This window comes from Dermochelys coriacea, chromosome 1 (assembly GCF_009764565.3).
Source record: "Dermochelys coriacea isolate rDerCor1 chromosome 1, rDerCor1.pri.v4, whole genome shotgun sequence".
NCBI classification, from domain to species: domain Eukaryota; kingdom Metazoa; phylum Chordata; order Testudines; family Dermochelyidae; genus Dermochelys; species Dermochelys coriacea.
Genome location: NC_050068.2, coordinates 138667786 through 138689316, shown reverse-complemented (window position 1 = coordinate 138689316; position 21531 = coordinate 138667786). Strand labels below are relative to the sequence as shown.

Sequence of the window (21531 nt, the reverse complement as noted above, 5' to 3'; positions counted from 1 at the left end):
ATGTGTGTTTTTAAATGTTCAAGAAATTCTGAGTTAATACTGCTGTAGCATCCTTAGCTTTGCACTATTGTTTCATGTTATAATAGATACGTTGTTTAGATCAATGAATGTTTGAAAGTCTGGCTTCTGCAATCCATGGTAGTATCTTGTTTAGTTAGATTTTGTTTTTAGAAAAAAATCACACACACACACACACCACACACACACACACACACACACACACACACACGAAAAATATGTGACTAGTTAGCATTGTTGTTGTTGCTGGACTAACCCATGACTGTTCTAATGCTTATGAAATTCATCAGCAAATGTGAGTGCTGGAGTGGAAAACTAGTAATAAAACAGATATTGCTCTTTTCTCTTTATTGAGGTGGCATGGCTTAACTAACTTGGACCTCCTAGTTCTTAAAGCCCACAGCAACTTACTTCTGTGCTATATTTGAGACTAGTGTTATCCTTATGGTATCTGTTATCTGACACTACCTGCCATTGCAACTTATATCAACTAGCAATTGTGCCTTTGCTTTTGTGCTCCCAAACATAAATTTTATTACGCCTTAGTTTTTAAATAGCATAACACTTTTCCCAGGTGGTATTTTCTAGTATAACCATTGTTGGATTGCGTGTATGTAAGATGGAAGGAAAAAAGATTTGAGCTGTTGAAATTGAAAATAATCATTATAGTTTTAAAAAGAAAACTTAAGTAGGAGCAAAAGCATATTTTTAATGTCAAATCATAACATGCTGTGTGAAACAATCTGGTTTTTCTTTTCAAGGGTTTACATCATTTTAAAATACAGAAGTAATAAGAAAATTTAATTTATTCTCCTCCTTCCAGTATTTCTTTGATTTAGCTCTTGTTTACACAAAGTTCCTCTACAAGTAGCTTGTTAAACTTTTGCAGCTTTAAAACAGCAAGATAATGGGGGTGTTTCTTGTATTGGATCTATAACTAACTAGCTGTATTACTACTCCACAGGAAACTGTTGTGCTGAAAGGAAGAGTTAATTGGTGAGGTTCTGGGTCTCAGCCAAGAATTAACTGGTCTTTCAACTTCAGGCTTTTTATTGTGAGAAGGAAGATCACATAAGTGTTACCATGGGGAGAACAGCTGCTAAAGGTAAGGCTGGTGGCTTTTTATCCAAAAGGAAAGAGAGTAGAAAACATAAAAGCTATTTTTGATTAAATGGGGTATTATTATACCTAATAGTAATAACTGCTGTATTGTTAAGTTGAAATAGGATGGTAATATGTACTGAAATTGTTATGAATCAAATTAAAGCAAAAAAAATCCCCAACTTACAGTAGATATGCTAAATTCATCCTTAATTGAAACCATTCTATATATTTTCACCCAAAACATTTGTTGTCCTTAGACAAGCTAGAAAACAGAGTAGAAAATTTAAGCATGTATCTAGATGTGGTGTTAAAATATAATCCTTTACAGGTGATAAATTATGTAGATGTCACAGAATCCAGTTATCAGAATAATGTGTAATATCGGGTATTAATTTTACAATAGCAAATTGCATCAGCAACTAACTTTCAAAAGCCCATGTAGATTACATAAACTGTTTTATGCAGTCTAATTTCTCATCTATGCAGTGGCATTCTTTCTAGTCATGTCTTCTACTGTGCCGTATCTGTGGGGGGAACATCATAAATTATGTTGTTTTGCACCAACTTGAGGGTGAGATTTGAACAGAAGTGAATGTGTGAAATAGAATAGGCATGAAATAGAAATACAGAATCTTGTGAAGAGAGCCCAACTACTCTAACTGGTCCTTCTCAGTTTTGGGACAGGTCATTCTGCTCTATTGAAGATGGCTAAGTTTTTTTGCACCTAATTCATGCCTTCCACCTTTGCAGCCCAACTGCTTTCTCTGCAGTTGTCTACTGCCTGGTGAATTGCAGTGGATCATCTATGATGACTGCAGTTGCGCACGTAATAGTTTTGAAGATGCTGCAAGACAGGCCTTATTCCTGGCAGACAAACAGGCTGGAAGCCCATCTGGGATGTGTCACCTAGAGAAAAACAAACACAGCTTGAAGGAGATGGAGCTCTTCCAGATCCACCTTGCTTTAGGGTACACAGATTTGAGAGAAGTCTTGATGGAAGATGTTAGCCAGCTCTCCTCTTCCTGTCCCCCCTCTTGGAGGTGGATAAAAGGGCCTAGACAGAGTCTCAGGTGCATTAGGGACCAAACATTTCCCCCTCCTCTGGTTGCTATCACTGATCTTCAGAGAGGCGATGGTCGGCTTGTTGGGGAATGCTCCTCCACTCCTGAGGTGCAGCTGAGACCTTCTGGCGGGGTGGAGGGGAATAGTCTTTTGCGATCTGTCACTCTAAGATGCTTGACAACTCTGAGGAACAGAGGTAGAGACTTCTCAGAGGGAGCCTCCTCACACATCATCAGAGCTAGCCGGGGTAGAAGACTTTGACTCCTTTGTTGGAGTGGTGTCTGGAATCTCAAGAATAAGTCCCTAGGAAGTGGCTGTGCAAATCTTGACAGACCAACCCTCTATGTTGCTCCCTTCCCACGAGGACATCAAGAAAATAGTGTCTTGGGAAAAGACTGATACATACTCTCTAAGGCAATGCATTGCTTTCGTTGTTTCCCAAAAAGATTCTGTAAGACTTGGGGCACTCTCCTACTCGCAGGTGTAATAGTCATATCATTGGTTAAGAAACTGGCTCTTCTCATAAGGGGGTGCTTTCTCTGAAAGCTCTCTTGTGTCAGGAAACTGGAGTTCAACGTTAGGAGGAATTGTAAGTGGTCACTAGGATCATCTCAGTTGCTACTACCAGACTCTGTGCTTGAAGGAGTTAGCCTTCTTGGTTCCTGGTGGATTGCAAATCAATGAAGAAAGCTTGGGTCAGTCTCCAGTTGTCTCTGATTTCTTGTCTGATGGCTGTGATTACTCTGGCTTACCTTCTGATGAGTTATCTTATTAGCAGAAGAATTTCGTGTCTACAGATTGGGGAGAGGTACTCCAGATCAACCTGCCATACATAGTATTTGTAAAGTGTAACCTGGGTAGATGGAATTGCTCAACCATGGTTCCATTCTTTTCAGGGTGGATTTTATTTAAATCACTAGTCGGGAAGACTCGATTTAATCATGGATTTCTACATAAGAGTGTATTCTTTTTGGTTTACATATTCTTCACAACGTGGAGATGGATGTAGGTTTCATTTTTAGAAGGTACACACTATGCATTTTTAAAATGATTTATTTTGAAAACTTTTCAGATTAGTTTTACAGCTGTATCAGAAAATGAATGCTTGCTTGCTTGCTTGCTTATTTCATTTACCAAAGGTAATTGAAGCAGATATTTATGAAGTCAATGGGAGGTGAACTATCTCCAATTCAACAGGTTAATCATTAATATTTGGAGGATTTTCTTGCCATGCTGTATTAGGAGGAGAACATCACCAGATATACCTTTTTTTAAATTGTTTTATTTAACTAAAACAATAACATTATGTGTATTGGATTTTTTTTCAACAGCAAACATACCCTATTGTAACAAAACAAGCATATGAATTTTTGAATTTAAATATTCAAGTTTTTTAAAATCAGGTCTGTTTTTGTTTAAGTTGTTTAACATAGTTCAATGAATTTTTTTAAAAAAAAGAAAACAACAAAAATTAAATAGACTGTCATCCAGGTCGACATGAGAAACTTGAAATATTGGCTTCTGCAGCTAACTCAGTTGTCTTCACCTTCATTTTTCTTGTTTGTTCATAATCTGGAAAAGAAAAACAAGCTTTCCTGCTTTTTCAGGTCCCAAACGATTTCTCAATTTGGAATGAATTAGTCTAAAGGACGAAAATGTTCTTTCTACACCAGCATAAGAAGGTACTGCAGTTAGAAGTGAGATTATCACTTCAATAGTCTCTGAATCCAAGTGCTTCGGTGACTTCCACCAGTTCACTGGTGTAACTTTCTTTAAAACATCATGCGCAAACATATATTTCTTGAATGGTTCACCCTTAGCTCTGAAGTTTATTATAGTTGGCATATATAGTATTCTGCTGTGTGTGCATTTTCTGTATGGAAGACATTCCCTTCTTCTGTTGTAACAGAAGAACATACAACAGGATCATTATGGACATTGCTCCACCCATCAAGACTCAGGTTAACAATTTCACCCTCTAGACCTTTTGCCCGCTGCTCAATTTCTCTTTCATACACTTTATCCAGCAATTTTCCTGCAACATCTGCTCTGTTGGGTGGACTGTATCCTGGTCTTAATGACTGAACCATGTAAATGAAGTGTGGGTTCTCAATCATATGGAAAGGAGAGTTTTGTTGCATAAATAAACTGGGCAGTTTTTTCATCAATTACCTCTTTTTTTTTTATAATCTGCTGGTTCATATCACAAACATATCTATCGTTGTTTCTGGATGATGGAGATTTTTTTTTCTTTTTTGCTACAGGTGATGTACTGTGGCTATGTGACATACATGATGTGACTGAAACGCTATCATTGGCAGATAACTTTGAAACTATAGAAAATGATGGTGATCTTGAAAGTGGATAGTCTTCAGAATCCTGTATGTTGAGGATGGATTCTCCTAAACAAAATAAGTCAATGCAGTTATTTAATTATGATTATCATACTGCTCATTTAGTATTACTCATTGCATTCACTGACACTCAGTACTACTATAAAGGTGAAATTGTAAAAGGAAGATCTGCCTATTTCAGCTATTTATTTTTTTTATCACAAACTGCAGCTAAAATGATAGTACCATAGAGTAACAACTTATTTTTTTTGCTCAGACATGAGAATTCAAGAATAGTCCAGAAGGAAGACAGGCAGACCTTAAGAAAGAAGTATGAAATAAAAAAAGTTTACCAACCTGAAGATCCTGCATGTTCAGACATGTTCCTTTTATCATCTTCAGTGCAGCTTCCTCCTGAGAAGGAACACTTCTCTTGATGTTGTTTCATTTGGGAAACCAGGTCTTGCATTTTTTTTGTAGCGCTGTTTGAGTTTTGCATGCATGCCTGTCTTACCCACAAGTAGAGGAACTTCATTAAAATATTCCCAAACTGGGTCTCTTTTATGGCCTGCTGCCATTATAGGTTTTCCCTTTTAGTGAGAGAATGGTATGGTAGATCTCAAATCAATGAAGGATACACTCAGAAAGACCTCAAGACGTCTGGAATATGCTGCTCAAACAGTTTCACTTTTGTTTCTGCTGCCTGTCCCTCCCTTCTCACATTTATCTCCAGACTTCTTCTCCTTGTCCAGATCTATTCTGCCCCCAACAATCTTCTATTCATTGAACTTTTTGAAACTTTGCATTTTTAGAGAGAGGTAAGGGATTGACTCTGTGTACACAAATTTGCAGAGGGACAGTAAGGTTGAGATCTATTATTTCTCACCTCTATATATTTATTTATGTATGTATTTATTTATTTATAAACATTTTTGCTGTTAACAAGCATGTTTTCTCTGGAGACACAAATCCACAGTTTGAGAACTGCAAAACTGTGCATCTCTGATGGTCTCTTCTGCACTGAGTCCCATTGGGTAGATTATTTAGGTTAATCTTTCTATACAGAAGCCCCTGGAACCGCATAAAATTTGGTCCCTAATCCATGAACCATTGGAACTCATTTACAAAACTTTTCTTAATATATTCATGTACGTTTGTCTCATACTATAGAATTAGAATTTATAATGCTATTCCATGATGAGATATTTTTGAGTTATAATGTATCTTTAGATAGGTTTCTTCCTCAAAAAGCATTTTATCAAAAAAATCCGATTTAATAGATTTTATTTGCCCTGATTCTTTTCAAAACTTGGGTCTTACCAGAAGGCAATGGACAACTTTTTGTCACCCTCAAGATCTCAATCATGTGGGATCCAGCAGGATTCAATCTCCAAACACTTCCTATTCAACGGGAAACTGCTTTGGAAGTTTTGTCCATTCCAAAATCTCTCAAATAATGCTAATGACAATTCTACTTTTATTTTTCATATTTCAAATCCATATTTGCAGTCTCATTAGCCTCTAAATATCTAGCAGTGATGGTACCTTGGAAGAGAACCAACTGTCTTCAGATCAATCCCAATTAGACCAAAGTAATGTTGATTTGGAAGGTCATTGCATTTGGAGGAATGGGATGGGGTTGTGACTCTTATCCCCATGTAAGGATATGTACACTCACCATCTTGGGGTTTTACTGGACTTGTCCTTTTCCCTGGTGTTGGCCTTATTGCCTTACTATTTTTGTCTGGATAGTCATTTTAAATCATTGAGAAGGAAATGGAAAACAGGCCAAAGAAGAGGGAGAAAATTTCCCCTTTAGTCAATAGAGCAGAAACCCAGAACTTTTAATCTTTAAGAGATTACAGCTCAGTAAGGGATTACTGGCTTCCCATCCCGTGTGCAGGCCAGTAGATCATATCTTTGTTCTTAGTTTAAAACACTTGTTGGGCTAACAACATCAGTGAAAATGTTAGCCGAAAAGGTTAAATTGAAAATGGTGCATGAAAACAGGAGCTCACATTCGCTATAACTGTGGGTAGCACAATTTTATAAGAGAATGATTGCATTATACAGAAAAGGAATAGTAGCTTACCATATATGCTTAAAACACCTACTGTAATCACAGCAGCGATTCCTCCTCATAGCTGTGAAATATCAAGGCTGTCACTGATCTGAATGCAATAATGCTATGTTTAAATATTCTTTTTTTCCAAGAAAAATAGAGACTGAGATTTGAAATCTACTGCCTTAGTTCTAGCCATGTGAAACTAACTATGTCTATTGCATGGCTTGAAAAATTTATCATCTTCTACACAGGGTGAAAATAACCTATGCTGACTTTCTCTGCCCAAAAGCAACAAAGAGCACTTGCTCACTTATTTGCTTCCATTCTCCTTCACTCACTGCCCACCCCCCTGCTAGCATATCAAGAAGAACAAGTCCATTAGGATTTGTATTCTTCAGATATTTTCTACCACTTCTAAATTGTCTCTGTTGGAGAGAAAATGGTGTCTCAGTTTCACCAATTCCTTGCTTCTGTGACACACAAGATGTGTGATCCGCGTTGACATTGGATTGTACCTTCATTTCAGTTTCTAGTTAAGTATCAAACATCTGTCAAAAATATAGACATTTGGTATGGAATTGGAAATTGAAATTGAAGTATGATCCTAAACTGAAAAGGGAATTGAATGCTCTGCAGCGCAATGATTGTTTTAATATTTGCTAATGTGGCAAAGCTGTGAATAAAGTCAATCATGGGTAGCTCATCTGTCTACGGGTATCTTCATGGCTAACTCCTCTTGAGTTAGGCTAGCTTGATTGAGAGCAGCGACGCTGTGAAATAATGCTCAAGCTGCATAGAATGGCTTTGATAGCAGCTGAATAGTTGTGCTCACTTGAGCTGTAGCATAATACCCCCTGACAATCCAGCCAACTTGAATTAAAAGCACCACTACGTTCAAGTTAAAGGATTTTGTGTGAGGCTGGAATTTGAGTTAGGGGCAACACTCGCATTATGGCTTGAGTTGCCTTTTCCTTGTGGTACTGATACCTGAAGTAAAGTGGAATTGATTGTGTGCTCCTCATGGGTTTCGCTCTGTTCTTCCACCAATGATAACAGGAGTAATGTGCAGAAACAGCTGAGACAGAATCTTTCTGCTGATTCATTGGTGTGGTATAAGCACTGGCCTGTATTCAGTGAATTAGGGTTGCAGTGAGAGCCTTAACTGTGAAATAAACTAATTATTTTTCTGTTTCAGTTTGTCAAGACCTGCACCAAGATTGACAAAAATGACTAGTGATCTTGGGTTCTGCAGTTTTTGTGCGGCCAACTTGAGACATCTTAGAGGGGCTTGAATTTCAGAGGGTCACATGCAGCACATTGAGCACCAAGACCTTTTCTTGTGTCTCAAATCAAAAATCATGAATGTCTTTTGAAAACCTAGGTGCAAGGTCCAAGATGCTCTTTGGTCTAATACTCTCGCTCAAACTATAAAACATAATAAAAGCTATTTATTTGAAAATAAATGTAGATTGCTTTTTTTAAGATTTTGGAAGATGTTTGTTGACAGCGAAGAAGAATTCTTTTTGGAATTCTTTCTTTCCATGCTTGTACCTTTATCTTGATGTTAGTTTCTCTTTTGAACTCTGAGGTGAACTAGAATAAGAATAAAATTTACCTTTTCATGACAGTGTTACTCATGAAATATATATATAAATATAAAAAAACAAATCTGTGGTTAATAGAATGTATTTATCTTGAAAGTTATGGTTAAAAGTGCTCTATATTAGACTAATTGTTATCTTGGACTTTAGTATGATGTGAATGCTAAATCTGTTATGTAATGACATTTTATGTCTTGTAGATTCAAAGAACGTTAAAAAGGAGAAACATGGGAAGAGTCAGCAGTCAAACAACGTGTCTTTGAAAAATGGTAGGTATTAAAAGTATCATGTTATCAGTCACAGTAATGTTTAAATCTAAACATTTGGATTGTGTTGTCTGGGAATCTTTTACACTTTGATGACTGGGATACATAAAAGAATAGAAAGCATCTGAACCACTGCTGTTAACTTCCTTAGCAGACAGTGCTTTGATATTGCATATATAAATGCCTTTGGAAGGGTGAAAGGATTGACTTTAGCATACTAGTTCAGCTGACCAAAAGGCAAATACTAGTTACCTATGTAATCCCCTGAACAAAAATAATGTGTGGGTCCCAATTTTTTTAAGATGAAGTTTTGGATCATTTCTGTTTTCTACCTCCTTTAATCCTGTCTATACCTTTTTCTCTGCCTTCTCTCCCAAAAGTCTCCATTGTTTTTTCTCCTTAACTACCATGCTTGCTGATACTGAAGAGAGGAGCTGCGATAGTTGGGCTGAATCTTCATTAGTGCTACATAGGTAGGGAAGGTAAAACAATCTTCTGCATTTGTTCTTCTGTGGGGAAAACTAAAAAACAAAGTGGATTGTTTGAGACTAAATGAAAGTTGAGAGCATTCCCATCTGCAGTTGTTTCCCATCAGTTAAAATAAAAATGGATACCTTCACTCTAAGCAGAAAATGATGATTTTTCATCAGGGACAATTGGTCTGTCATTTGGAGGGTGTAGGGAAATCACCTGTTGTTGTGTTTGTGTTTGTTTTTTTTTAAAGCTGACCCATTAACCTAGCTACATGTTTTACAGGCAACAACAAATGTTTTCAGTAAGTTGTTGCCACCATCTCTTTCCTACTAATTAACAGAAAGGTGGGGCACTCCCACTGTCTGAGCCCACTGAGCACAGACTTACTCCTGGGGGAATTCTGTGCTAAAAATTTTAAAATTCTGTGCACAATATTTCTAAAAAATTTATTTGTCAAAAGAACACAATATAATCACACCAGTTTCAGTTATTTTGGTAATTTATTTAAAAATACCTATCAGCAAGTATGTCAACAATACAGAGAATGAAAAAAATTCCCTGAGGAGTAGAGTTTAAAGAAACTCCTTCAACAACCCATTTCAAGTTAGGGGGCGCTGGAGAGGGCTGCATGATTCCTCCCCCAGCCCAGACACGTGCCCCCCCCATCCTAGACACATGCTCCTCCCCAGAGCTCAGTCGTGCTGCCCCCCAAGCCTGCCCCCTGCAGCTTTGTCCCACTGAGGGACATGGTACAACCCTGCCCTTCCTCACTCTGTGCCAGAGCCAGGTCTCCCGTGCATGCTCCCATTAGGTGGATGAGGATCAAGCCCTGTTGCCAGAATGTGCAGAGCTTCCATTCCTGCCAGTCCAGGCACTTGTCTCACTGCAAGCTGGAGAAAAGCCAGGCTCTGTTGAGTACAGCAGCCCCTAGAGGTAGCCAGTAGCTCTGCAGCCCCAAGTCTGGCGGGGGGGACATGAAATTCTGTGCAAGACATTAATTCTGTGCAAATTCTGCATTGTGCAGTGGTGCATAATTCCCCCAGGAGTAACGCATGTGATCACTGCTGCTAAAAGGAAAAGCTGTCAGGTAGAGGAGCTAGTTAGAGGCTTCATGAGACGTGGAGGTCGTGAAACAAGGTGGGTAATGATTTTGGTAGAGTTGAGAATAGTAAGGAATGACAAGAGTTTTGTGGATAGTATTTTACCTAGGGACTGTCGCATGTATTATTGACTGAGGTAGAAAACTTACGAAGGGGTCTTTTGTTAAAACTTTGATAGCACATCAGAGTTATAACATTTCATAAAACTAAAACACTAAGGGCTTCCATGGGCATCTAATTAAACAGAAGTTTTTTAGTCTGCTACAGAAACTTTTTGGCTCTTACCCCTGAAGCTCTTTCCCATCAGAGGAAGCGTAATCTCATTGGTCCTCTGACTGGCTGAGAGCTACTTTCTCCTTAGACTGATGTTGCAGTGAACCACAAAATAATACATGGAATGACATCATGATGTCACATTAGGTATCTGTATATTAACTGTGTACTTGTTATGACATCACCACCTGTAGATGTCATCTCACCACAGAGTTGTCTGCAAACGTGTTAAAGCTCTCTAGAACTTCATTTGTCATTTTGACTCATTTTCTTCTCCTGCCTAAGACTGTTGGGAGAGAGGTGGTTTTTTTTTCTCCTCCATTCCTAGTTACTGGGAGGGATCCTTGCATTTTTCTGTTGCTCATGGCTGCCAGTATATACCGGGCAGTAGAGGAAATGGTTCTGTGATGAGTGCTCCACTTGCTTTCCTGTGCCAGTTTGAGACAGAGGAGCTGCAGTCACACTTAGGGACTCAAATGCCATGTCAATACTTGAAAGTATTGCTGTGTTTGATATCTAGATTAATACACAGTGTGAATGTCAGGGTGCGAAATGGAGCTGGTCCCATCAACCACTTCCTGGTACCGTTCAGGGAGATCAGAGACACTGTGCCATCAACTCTGGTTCCGGCTCTGGCCATCCATTGAGTCCCATATTGAAGAGGGTGTTGCTGGCACTGGCTGTTTCTGCACTGGCGGTATATCAGGTGGTAATGGACCTCTTCTGCTTTCTGTCCTGACCTCTCCCTTGGCCCAGGACTTTGCCAAGGCAAGGCTGCTTAGTGTATAGCCCTGTTGGCTGGGTGGGCTGCTGAGGCTGTGGGTCTGTTGGCACCGCAGCTTGGTGTTTCCCTTTGAAAGTCAGTGGAAGTGGGGCTGGTGCCAGGCTCAGAACAAGTGACCTCCCCAGCACTGGGAACTTCTTGGCTCCTCTGCTATTGGCACCTCTGATGTAACCGTGTCAACACTCACCTCTCTCCACTTCAGCATTGTCAGTCACCTCGACTTCAGGGTTGACCCCACTTCCAGCACTGGAAACAATGGAGGTATATTTAATGCTAGCAATACCGTTTCCACCATCTGTGCCAATTTCCTTTTCATTTTGAGGTATGGATGAGTCAGGTCAGTTGCTTGCACCCTCAGGTCTGGCTCCACCTTTATCCCCTGCAGCTAAGGACTCCTCAGCATCCAGGTCGGGATCTTCCTCCACCACTCTCCATTGCCTCACCTGCATCAGGGCCCAGTCAAGGAGAGCTATGGGTACTATGATAGGTGCTTGTCTCACAGTGGAGATGGGGGGCCCCAGCCTGGTGTCTACTGGCCACCGATGCCCTATCCATACCAGTGGGCTGCATGAAATCTGTGGGATGCTCCTTGGTTGTGTACATCCAACTCCTCATCGCGCTCTAAGACAAGATCACTGAGCAGTCATGTCGAGCTGCCACAGGCTTGGGCACCAGTAAACCTTCCCCATGTGGAGCCTCCAGAGTCCTCCTGTCCAGGCCTGTTAGTCCTGGAGTAGGATCTGGCTCTGGCACAGTTAACCACTTTGTTTTCATCCCCAGATGATTCTGTGGTGCCTGGATCTTCCTTTGGTACCAGAGGATTTCAAGGTGTATCAGGATCTTTTGCAGCACGTGGCTGCCTTCCCTGGGTGTTCCTGCAGGAGAATATCTGTAAGTTGTTGGACATCCTGCAGCCATCTGCCCTGGAAGAGTAGCCCTCCCTATTAATGATGCACTCCTAGAGCCTGCTAAGGTTCTCTGGAGCCTGTCAGCTTCATTACCCCCTCTTGCAAAGCACATGGAGAATTGCTACTTCATTGTGGTGCAGGGATTTGGGAGTTTTTACTCCCATCCAGCCCCAAATTCCCTGGTCATAACCACGGTGAACAATAGAGGTGTGAAGGACGGATTTAAGTCCATCCCCAAAGATAGGGACTCCAAATAGATGGCCCTGATGGGTAGGAAGATTGAGACTTCCTCTTATTTGTAGATGGACATTGCTAACCAGCAGGTATTGCTGTCACAATACGACTTTGTGAATTGGATGGCTATGTCTGAGTTTGCGGACCAGTTGCCCAAAGTCTTGAGGGAGGAATTTTGGGCATTTATCACCAGAGGCTGCTTGGTGACTAAGACTTTGTTATGGCCCATGCTGGACATTGGGATAGTTCAGCCAGGGTGATGGCTTTGGCGGTGACCATGAGAAGGGAGTCCTGGCTGCAGAATTCGGGCATTGTCCTGCTGTGCAACAAGCCATAGAGAATTTGCCCTTTAGCTGAGTGCTTTTTTTGGACAAGGCGGATGAGATTCTACACTCCTTCAAGGACTCTAGGGCTGCCCTGCGATCTTTGGGGATGTGTACGCTGGCAGTGCAGAGGGGCCGTTACAGTGAACAGCAGCAGTATTGTTTGCAACACACATTTGGGCAGCCTTTCCCTCCCCTGAGACAGCAGGGCTACCCCAGAAAGGGGCATAGGTCCTAGAGGAGGAAGCATTCAGTTCCGGGGTTTGGCCACTCGACATACCTTGCCCGAAGCCCCCACCCCAAGTTCCCGATAGGGACTTCCTCTTATAAAATACTGCTTCTCAAGCAAGTTTTCTTTCTACTGGCTTTGGGAGTGGTGGAGGAGGTTCCACTGGGGTCACAGCTTCTATTACTGTACTATCTGGTGCCTAAATCCAAGGGAAGGGTAAGACCCATTTTCAACTTTCCTGGCCTCAACAAATATATCAGATACATGAGGTTCCAAATAGTCACTCTATCAACTATCCTCTCCCAGTTGTCACAGAACAGCTGGTTGGCTGTTCTTGACCTTCAGGACACCTAGTTTCATGTGACAATTTTGCAGAGAAACAGAAAATTCCTTTGATTTGTCGTAGCGGAGCACCATTTTCAGTATACGGGGCTTCTCTTCTGCCCTTTGGGTTTTTACCAAATGCATGGTGGTGGTGAAGGGGTACCTCAGCCGGAAAGGAATCCACATCTTCCCATATATGAACAACTGGTTACTGAGGGCAGGTCCAGAAAGGAAGTCCTTTCCCATGTCAACGCTACAGTGCGCTTGTTTGACCGTCTGGGTCTCATCCTAAACATTGAAATGTCAACTTTGGTTCCTGCTCAGAAAATCAAGTTCATTGGGGCCCTAATAGATTGTAGAAGACTTTTTTGCTGACAGACCTTTTTCAGGCGTTTTGCCACCTTTGCTTTAGTGTGCATTATGGTTCGGATGTGCCTCAGGCTCTTGGGCCACATGTCTGCTTCTGCACAGGTGGTCCAGTTTGCAAGGTTGCATCTTTGCTCCCTTTAAATGTAGCTCAGGACAGTTCACCGTCCATCTAGTCACTCCCTGAGCATGTTGGTCTGCCTCGTTCCACTGGTCCTGGACTCCTTGTAGTGGTAGACGGTAATGGAAAATGTTTGTCAGGGTATTCCCTTTGTCCAGTCCTTGCCAACCAGGTCTGTTGTCACCAATGCCTCCCTGATGGGCAAGGGAGCCCATCTGGGGTCACTGAAAGTTCCAGGTCTGTGGTTGAAGCAGGAATCATCACTGAATATCAATGTGCTGGAGCTTCAGACCATCTACAATGCATGTCCTGCTTTTCTGGACCGCATCAGTGGCTCACATACTTACTGAGAATACCACAGCCACATATTATGTGAAGAGGTAAGGATGCTCTGCCAAGAGGCAATCAGATTGTGGCAGTTCTGCATCAAGGAGATGATCACTCTATTAGCCACCGCTTTTCAGGATCCAGAATCATTTCGCGAACCATCTCGGCAGGAATTTTTCCCTGAGTCACGAGTTGTCTCGGAAGACAAGTGTATTTCAGGTCATTTTCGCAGCTTGATGTATTCTGACGATTGACCCGTTTGCTACAAAGGACAACAGGAAATGCCATCTGTTCTTCTCTCAAGGGGATCTCAGTACAAGTTTCCTGTCTGACACTTTCCATCTTGGCTGGCTGTTGGCTATCCTGTACACTCTTCCTACAGATCATTTTCAAGCTGAAGATGGATCTGGCCAGGTTCATTCTCATTGCCCCAGTGTGGCCGAGGCAGTGCTGGGACTCTGACCTTTTGCGCTGCCAGTTCATCCTCCCATACCTCTCCATCCTGACCTACTCACACAGAATCACAGTCGCACCTTATAGCTTAGCGCCCTGCATCTCATGGTATGGCTGCTTTGTGGCTAAATGAGGAGGAAGTATGGTCAGCAGCTGTTGAACAGGTTCTACTCAACAGTAGAAAGCCCTCTACCAGAATGGCCTACTTGGCGAGATTCAAGCAGTTTTCGGTGTGGTCATTGGCCCACAGAATTCAACTGATGCTGGCTTCTGTTCAGGACATAGAATCATAGAATCATAGAATATCAGGGTTGGAAGGGACCCCAGAAGGTCATCTAGTCCAACCCCCTGCTCAAAGCAGGACCAAGTCCCAGTTAAATCATCCTAGCCAGGGCTTTGTCAAGCCTGACCTTAAAAACCTCCAAGGAAGGAGATTCTACCACCTCCCTAGGCAACGCATTCCAGTGTTTCACCACCCTCTTAGTGAAAAAGTTTTTCCTAATATCCAATCTAAACCTCCCCCATTGCAACTTGAGACCATTACTCCTCGTTCTGTCATCTGCTACCATTGAGAACAGTCTAGAGCCATCCTCTTTGAAACCCCCTTTCAGGTAGTTGAAAGCAGCTATCAAATCCCCCCTCATTCTTCTCTTCTGCAGACTAAACAATCCCAGCTCCCTCAGCCTCTCCTCGTAAGTCATGTGCTCTAGACCCCTAATCATTTTTGTTGCCCTTCGCTGTACTCTTTCCAATTTATCCACATCCTTCTTGTAGTGTGGGGCCCAAAACTGGACACAGTACTCCAGATGAGGCCTCACCAGTGTCGAATAGAGGGGAACGATCACGTCCCTCGATCTGCTCGCTATGCCCCTACTTATACATCCCAAAATGCCATTGGCCTTCTTGGCAACAAGGGCACACTGCTGACTCATATCCAGCTTCTCGTCCACTGTCACCCCTAGGTCCTTTTCCGCAGAACTGCTGCCGAGCCATTCGGTCCCTAGTCTGTAGCGGTGCATTGGATTCTTCCATCCTAAGTGCAGGACCCTGCACTTATCCTTATTGAACCTCATTAGATTTCTTTTGGCCCAATCTTCCAATTTGTCTAGGTCCTTCTGTATCCTATCCCTCCCCTCCAGCGTATCTACCACTCCTCCCAGTTTAGTATCATCCGCAAATTTGCTGAGAGTGCAATCCACACCATCCTCCAGATCATTTATGAAGATATTGAACAAAACGGGCCCCAGGACCGACCCCTGGGGCACTCCACTTGACACCGGCTGCCAACTAGACATGGAGCCATTGATCACTACCCGTTGAGCCCGACAATCTAGCCAGCTTTCTACCCACCTTATAGTGCATTCATCCAGCCCATACTTCCTTAACTTGCTGACAAGAATGCTGTGGGAGACCGTGTCAAAAGCTTTGCTAAAGTCAAGAAACAATACATCCACTGCTTTCCCTTCATCCACAGAACCAGTAATCTCATCATAAAAGGCGATTAGATTAGTCAGGCATGACCTTCCCTTGGTGAATCCATGCTGACTGTTCCTGATCACTTTCCTCTCCTCTAAGTGCTTCAGGATTGATTCTTTGAGGACCTGCTCCATGATTTTTCCAGGGACTGAGGTGAGGCTGACCGGCCTGTAGTTCCCAGGATCCTCCTTCTTCCCTTTTTTAAAGATGGGCACTACATTAGCCTTTTTCCAGTCATCCGGGACTTCCCCCGTTCGCCACGAGTTTTCAAAGATAATGGCCAAGGGCTCTGCAATCACAGCCGCCAATTCCCTCAGCACTCTCGGATGCAATTCGTCCGGCCCCATGGACTTGTGCACGTCCAGCTTTTCTAAATAGTCCCTAACCACCTCTATCTCTACAGAGGGCTGGCCATCTCTTCCCCATTTTGTGATGCCCAGCACAGCAGTCTGGGAGCTGACCTTGTTAGTGAAAACAGAGGCAAAAAAAGCATTGAGTACATTAGCTTTTTCCACATCCTCTGTCACTAGCTTGCCTCCCTCATTCAGTAAGGGGCCCACACTTTCCTTGGCTTTCTTCTTGTTGCCAACATACCTGAAGAAACCCTTCTTGTTACTCTTGACATCTCTTGCTAGCTGCAGCTCCAGGTGCGATTTGGCCCTCCTGATATCTTTCCTACATGCCCGAGCAATATTTTTATACTCTTCCCTGGTCATATGTCCAACCTTCCACTTCTTGTAAGCTTCTTTTTTATGTTCCGCTAAGATTTCACCATTAAGCCAAGCTGGTCGCCTGCCATATTTACTATTCTTTCGACTCATCGGGATGGTTTGTCCCTGTAACCTCAACAGGGATTCCTTGAAATACAGCCAGCTCTCCTGGACTCCCTTCCCTTTCATGTTAGTCCCCCAGGGGATCCTGGCCATCTGTTCCCTGAGGGAGTCAAAGTCTGCTTTCCTGAGGTCCAGGGTCCGTATCCTGCTGCTTACCTTTCTTCCCTGCGTCAGGATCCTGAACTCAACCAACTCATGGTCACTGCCTCCCAGATTCCCATCCACTTTTGCTTCCCCCACTAATTCTACCCGGTTTGTGAGCAGCAGGTCAAGAAAAGCGCTCCCCCTAGTTGGCTCCCCTAGCACTTGCACCAGGAAATTGTCCCCTACGCTTTCCAAAAACTTCCTGGATTGTCTATGCACCGCTGTATTGCTCTCCCAGCAGATATCAGGAAAATTAAAGTCACCCATGAGAATCAGGGCATGCGATCTAGTAGCTTCCGTGAGTTGCCGGAAGAAAGCCTCATCCACCTCATCCCCCTGGTCCGGTGGTCTATAGCAGACTCCCACCATGACATCACTCTTGTTGCACACACTTCTAAACTTAATCCAGAGACACTCAGGTTTTTCCACAGTTTCGTACCGGAGCTCTGAGCAGTCATACTGCTCCCTTACATACAGTGCTACTCCCCCACCTTTTCTGCCCTGCCTGTCCTTCCTGAACAGTTTATAACCATCCATGACTGTACTCCAGTCATGTGAGTTATCCCACCAAGTCTCTGTTATTCCAATCACGTCATAATTCCTTGACATCACCAGGACCTCCAGTTCTCCCTGCTTGTTTCCAAGGCTTTGTGCATTTGTATATAAGCACTTGAGATAACCTGTTGATCGCCCCTCATTCCCAGTATGAGGCAGGAGCCCTCCCCTCACAGACCTTCCTGCCTGTGCTTCCTCCCGGTATCCCGCTTTCCCACTTACCTCAGGGCTTTGGTCTCCTTCCCCCGGTGAACCTAGTTTAAAGCCCTCCTCACTAGGTTAGCCAGCCTGCTGGCAAAGATGTTCTTCCCTCTCTTCGTAAGATGGAGCCCGTCTCTGCCCAGCACTCCTCCTTCATGGAACACCATCCCATGGTCAAAGAATCCAAAGCCTTCTCTCCGACACCACCTGCGTAGCCATTCGTTGACCTCCACGATTCGACGGTCCCTACCCAGGCCTTTTCCTTCCACGGGGAGGATGGACGAGAACACCACTTGCGCCTCCAACTCCTTTATCCTTCTTCCCAGAGCCACGTAGTCCGCAGTGATCCGCTCAAGGTCATTCTTGGCAGTATCATTGGTGCCCACGTGGAGAAGCAGGAAGGGGTAGCGATCCGAGGGCTTGATGAGTCTCGGCAGTCTCTCCGTCACATCACGAATCTTAGCCCCTGGCAAGCAGCAGACTTCTCGGTTTTCCCGGTCAGGGCGGCAGATAGATGACTCAGTCCCCCGGAGGAGAGAGTCCCCGACCACCACCACCCGCCTTCTCCTCTTGGGAGTGGTGGTCGTGGAACCCCCAACCTCAGGACATCGCATCTCATGCCTCCCAACCAGCGGAGTCTCCTTCTGCTTTCTCCCCCCAGACATATCATCTGGTCCACTCTCCGCATTGGTACCTGTGGAGAGAACATGAAAGCGGTTAGTTACCTGTGTCTGTGTTACTGGAACCCGGACATTCCGCTTACCTCTTCTGGAGGTCACATGTTGCCAAGCTTCTTCACTGGCCTCTTGGCTCCTCTGTGCAACCTGCTCTACATCTTTAGAGCTTTATGCCCCTAGAAGGCTATCCTGAGTTTGGTCCAGAAAATCCTCAGTCTCTCGTATACAACGCAGGGTCGTTAACTGTTGCTCCAGACCTTCAATCTTTTCTTCCAATATGGAGACCAGCTTGCACTTTGTACAGACAAAGTCGCTTCTGTCCTGTGGAAGAAAGACAAACATGGCACATCCAGTGCAGGTCACAGCAGCTGAACCCCCCCCTTCCATATCACCTACCTACTATGAGCTTCCTCAGAGACGTTGGTAAGATGTAAGCCTCACTGGGCTCACTCCAGGCGAACTCCCAGGCAAACTCCTGCTGTGAGTTGCTCTGCTGTCCCCGCTGCTCAGCTGGTTCGCGAGGCTCTGGCTATTTTTAAACAGCCAGGCTTCCCTGACGCAAACACACAGACACCCTAATGCCCGCCCCCTGCAGGCTAGCAGCCAATCAGACACTCACTCAGGCTCTCTCCCAGCAAACACACGCTCGGATACTTCCTCAGCAAGCAAACACACACACTCGGATACTTACCAGTCCCAGGCAAACTCCTGCTGTGAGCTGCTCTGCTGTCCCCGCTGCTCCGCTGCCGCTCAGCTGGTTCGCGAGGCTCTGGCTATTTTTAAACAGCCAGGCTTCCCTGACGCAAACACACAGACACCCTAATGCCCGCCCCCTGCAGGCTAGCAGCCAATCAGACACTCACTCAGGCTCTCTCCCTGCCCTCCCAGCAAACACACGCTCGGATACTTCCTCAGCAAGCAAACACACACACTCGGATACTTACCAGTCCCAGGCAAACTCCTGCTGTGAGCTGCTCTGCTGTCCCCGCTGCTCCGCTGGTTCGCTGCCGCTCCTGGAATACTGGAATACTTGCTGCACCTTGTCTTATTGGGCCTTGTACTTAGCTCATTGAGAGTACATCTGGTGGCAATATCAGCATTTCATCCCCCTATTGAGGGAAGATCTGTCTTCCCCGGTGCCATGGTAGCAAGATTCTTTAAAGGACTTCTTCGTTGCATACTCCAGTCTGAGAGCCAGTTCCTCTGGTGAACCCGAATACTGTCCTAGTCACTTTAATGGGATCCCCTTTCAAGCCCCTGGCATCTTCTACCTTTCTGCTTTTGTGTCAGAAGCGTTCCTGATAGGATAACATCTGCAAGGAAAGTCTGTGAGTTGCAGCGTCTAAAGGCAGATTCTCCTTATACAGGTGAGTCACATCATACGCGCATTTAACTTATGTGAATTCAACTATATGCGCTCAGCAAAAAAAAAGAAAAATAACAAGATACCTGTAAATAGTGCGAGCGATTCCACCCACCAGTCTACTCAATGAGCATATGCTCTGGAGTGAGTGTGAGATGGGAGTTGTGAATCTGCTGTTCCCTCAGTCGGTCTCAGTTCCCGCGTGCCTCTTATAGTGTGAGCATCTTGCCGTGCTGAGTGTGATTCACATGTGAATAAAGATATTGTAAAAAGATACTGTACGTATTTTTCATACAGCATGGCCCCTAAACGCAATCCAACTATCCATCTGCTGCTCAACCGAAGAAACAGCAATCTGTTCCAATGCTAGAGGGGAAAAACTGGCTGTGTTGGACTTATTGAGAGACTGTGTGTCGGTCTCCAACGTGGTGCGTAAATATGGCCGCAACGAATCTAGCATCCGTGCCATCAAGATTCGAGAGAGAGAAATTCAAGCTGTGGCATCAAGTGCTCCAATAACTGCTAAGGTGACGAGCCAGGTGCGTGATAAGACATTAGTGAAGACTGAAAGGGCATTAAACTGATGGCTGGAAGACATGAACCGTAAACGTGTGCCTATCGATGGCAACATGTTGTGAGAAAAGGCTCTTAGCCTCCTATGAGCTGTTCAAACCTCCCGCCGAAGAGGGACAGCCTTCTGATGTGAAGGAATTCAAAGCCAGCCAAGGTTGGCTTAACAGTTTTAGGAACTGCTTCAACCTCCAAAAACGTGCAGACTACTGGTAAAGCTGCATCTGCCAATGAAGATGCAGCAAAAGCCTACCCCGAACAATTAAAGAAAATCATAGAAGAAAAGGGCTATCTTCCAGAACAAGTTTTTAACGCTGACGAGACTGGGCTCTTCTGGAAAAAAATGCCCAACTGCACGTACACTTCGAAATCAGAAAGACAAGCCCCTGGCTTCGAAGCAGCTAAAGACCATGTGACTGTGGTGTTTTGTGGCAACGCGGCTGGGCATTTAATAAAACCGGGCTTGGTCTACAGGGCTGCAAATCCCCATGCCCTAAAAGACAAGAACAAAAATCTTCTGCCTGTGTTCTGGCAATCAAATAAAAAGGCTTGGATGACGGCAGCATTATTTCTGGATTGATTCCACAAGTGTTTCATTCTGGAGGTCAAACGGTACCTTGAAGGACTTGACTTTAAAGTGTTGCTGATTGTAGACAATGCTCCTGGCCTCCGGTTTGCGCATAACAATGTTGAAGCCATCTTTCCTCCCCCCCCCAACCCCCCCCAAATAACTTCTCCAACCTCTCGACCAAGGTGTGATTCACTCTTTTTCAAGGCCACGTACATGAGGCTTATGTTCTTACGGCTACGTCGCGCTATGGATGCTGATCCCAATCTTAATGTGATGGAGTTTTGGAGGTCCTTCAACATTGCGAGTGCATCACTTATATTAAGCAGGCAATGGATACAATCAAACCTGAAACAGTCAATGCATGTTAGCAAAACCTATGGAAAGAATGTGTGAATGATTTTAAGGGTTTCCTGACCATTGACAAAGAAGTGAAACGCATTGTTCAGGTGGCCAGGCAAGTGGGTGGTGAAGTCTTCGTCGACATCCTTGAGGAAGAAATTTGAAGAATTAATTGAGAGCCTGCCATAAATATAAAGGGAAAGCTAACTACTTTTAAATCCCTCCTGGCCAGAGGGAAAAACCCTTTCACTTGTAAAGGGTTAAGAAGCTAAAGATAACCTCACTGGCACCTGACCAAAATGACCAGTGAGGAGACAAGACCCTTTCAAAGCTGGGGGTTGGAGGGGGGAAACAAAGGGTTCTTTCTGTCTGTGTGTTGCTTTTGCTGGGACCAGAGCAGGAATGCAGGTCAGGGCTAATAAGCAATCTAGTTAGAT

General features: G+C 43.8%; 1 protein-coding gene across 5 annotated transcripts in view; it reads left to right on the top strand.

Moving 5' to 3' along the window:
- SCML2 (Scm polycomb group protein like 2) overlaps nt 1–21531 on the top strand; it is a 135868-nt gene that overhangs the window by 22659 nt on the left and 91678 nt on the right. The window contains exons 2-4 of one of the 5 annotated variants that reach the window (XM_043504447.1): nt 983–1002; nt 1036–1123; nt 8384–8452. In XM_043504447.1, the coding sequence (XP_043360382.1) occupies nt 1102–1123; nt 8384–8452 (91 nt within the window). In that variant the 5' untranslated portion in view covers nt 983–1002; nt 1036–1101. Of the gene's footprint in view, nt 1–982; nt 1124–8383; nt 8453–21531 lie in introns of those variants that run through there. The other 4 variants (XM_038387723.2, XM_043504452.1, XM_043504457.1 and 1 more) reach the window with 4 other exon arrangements.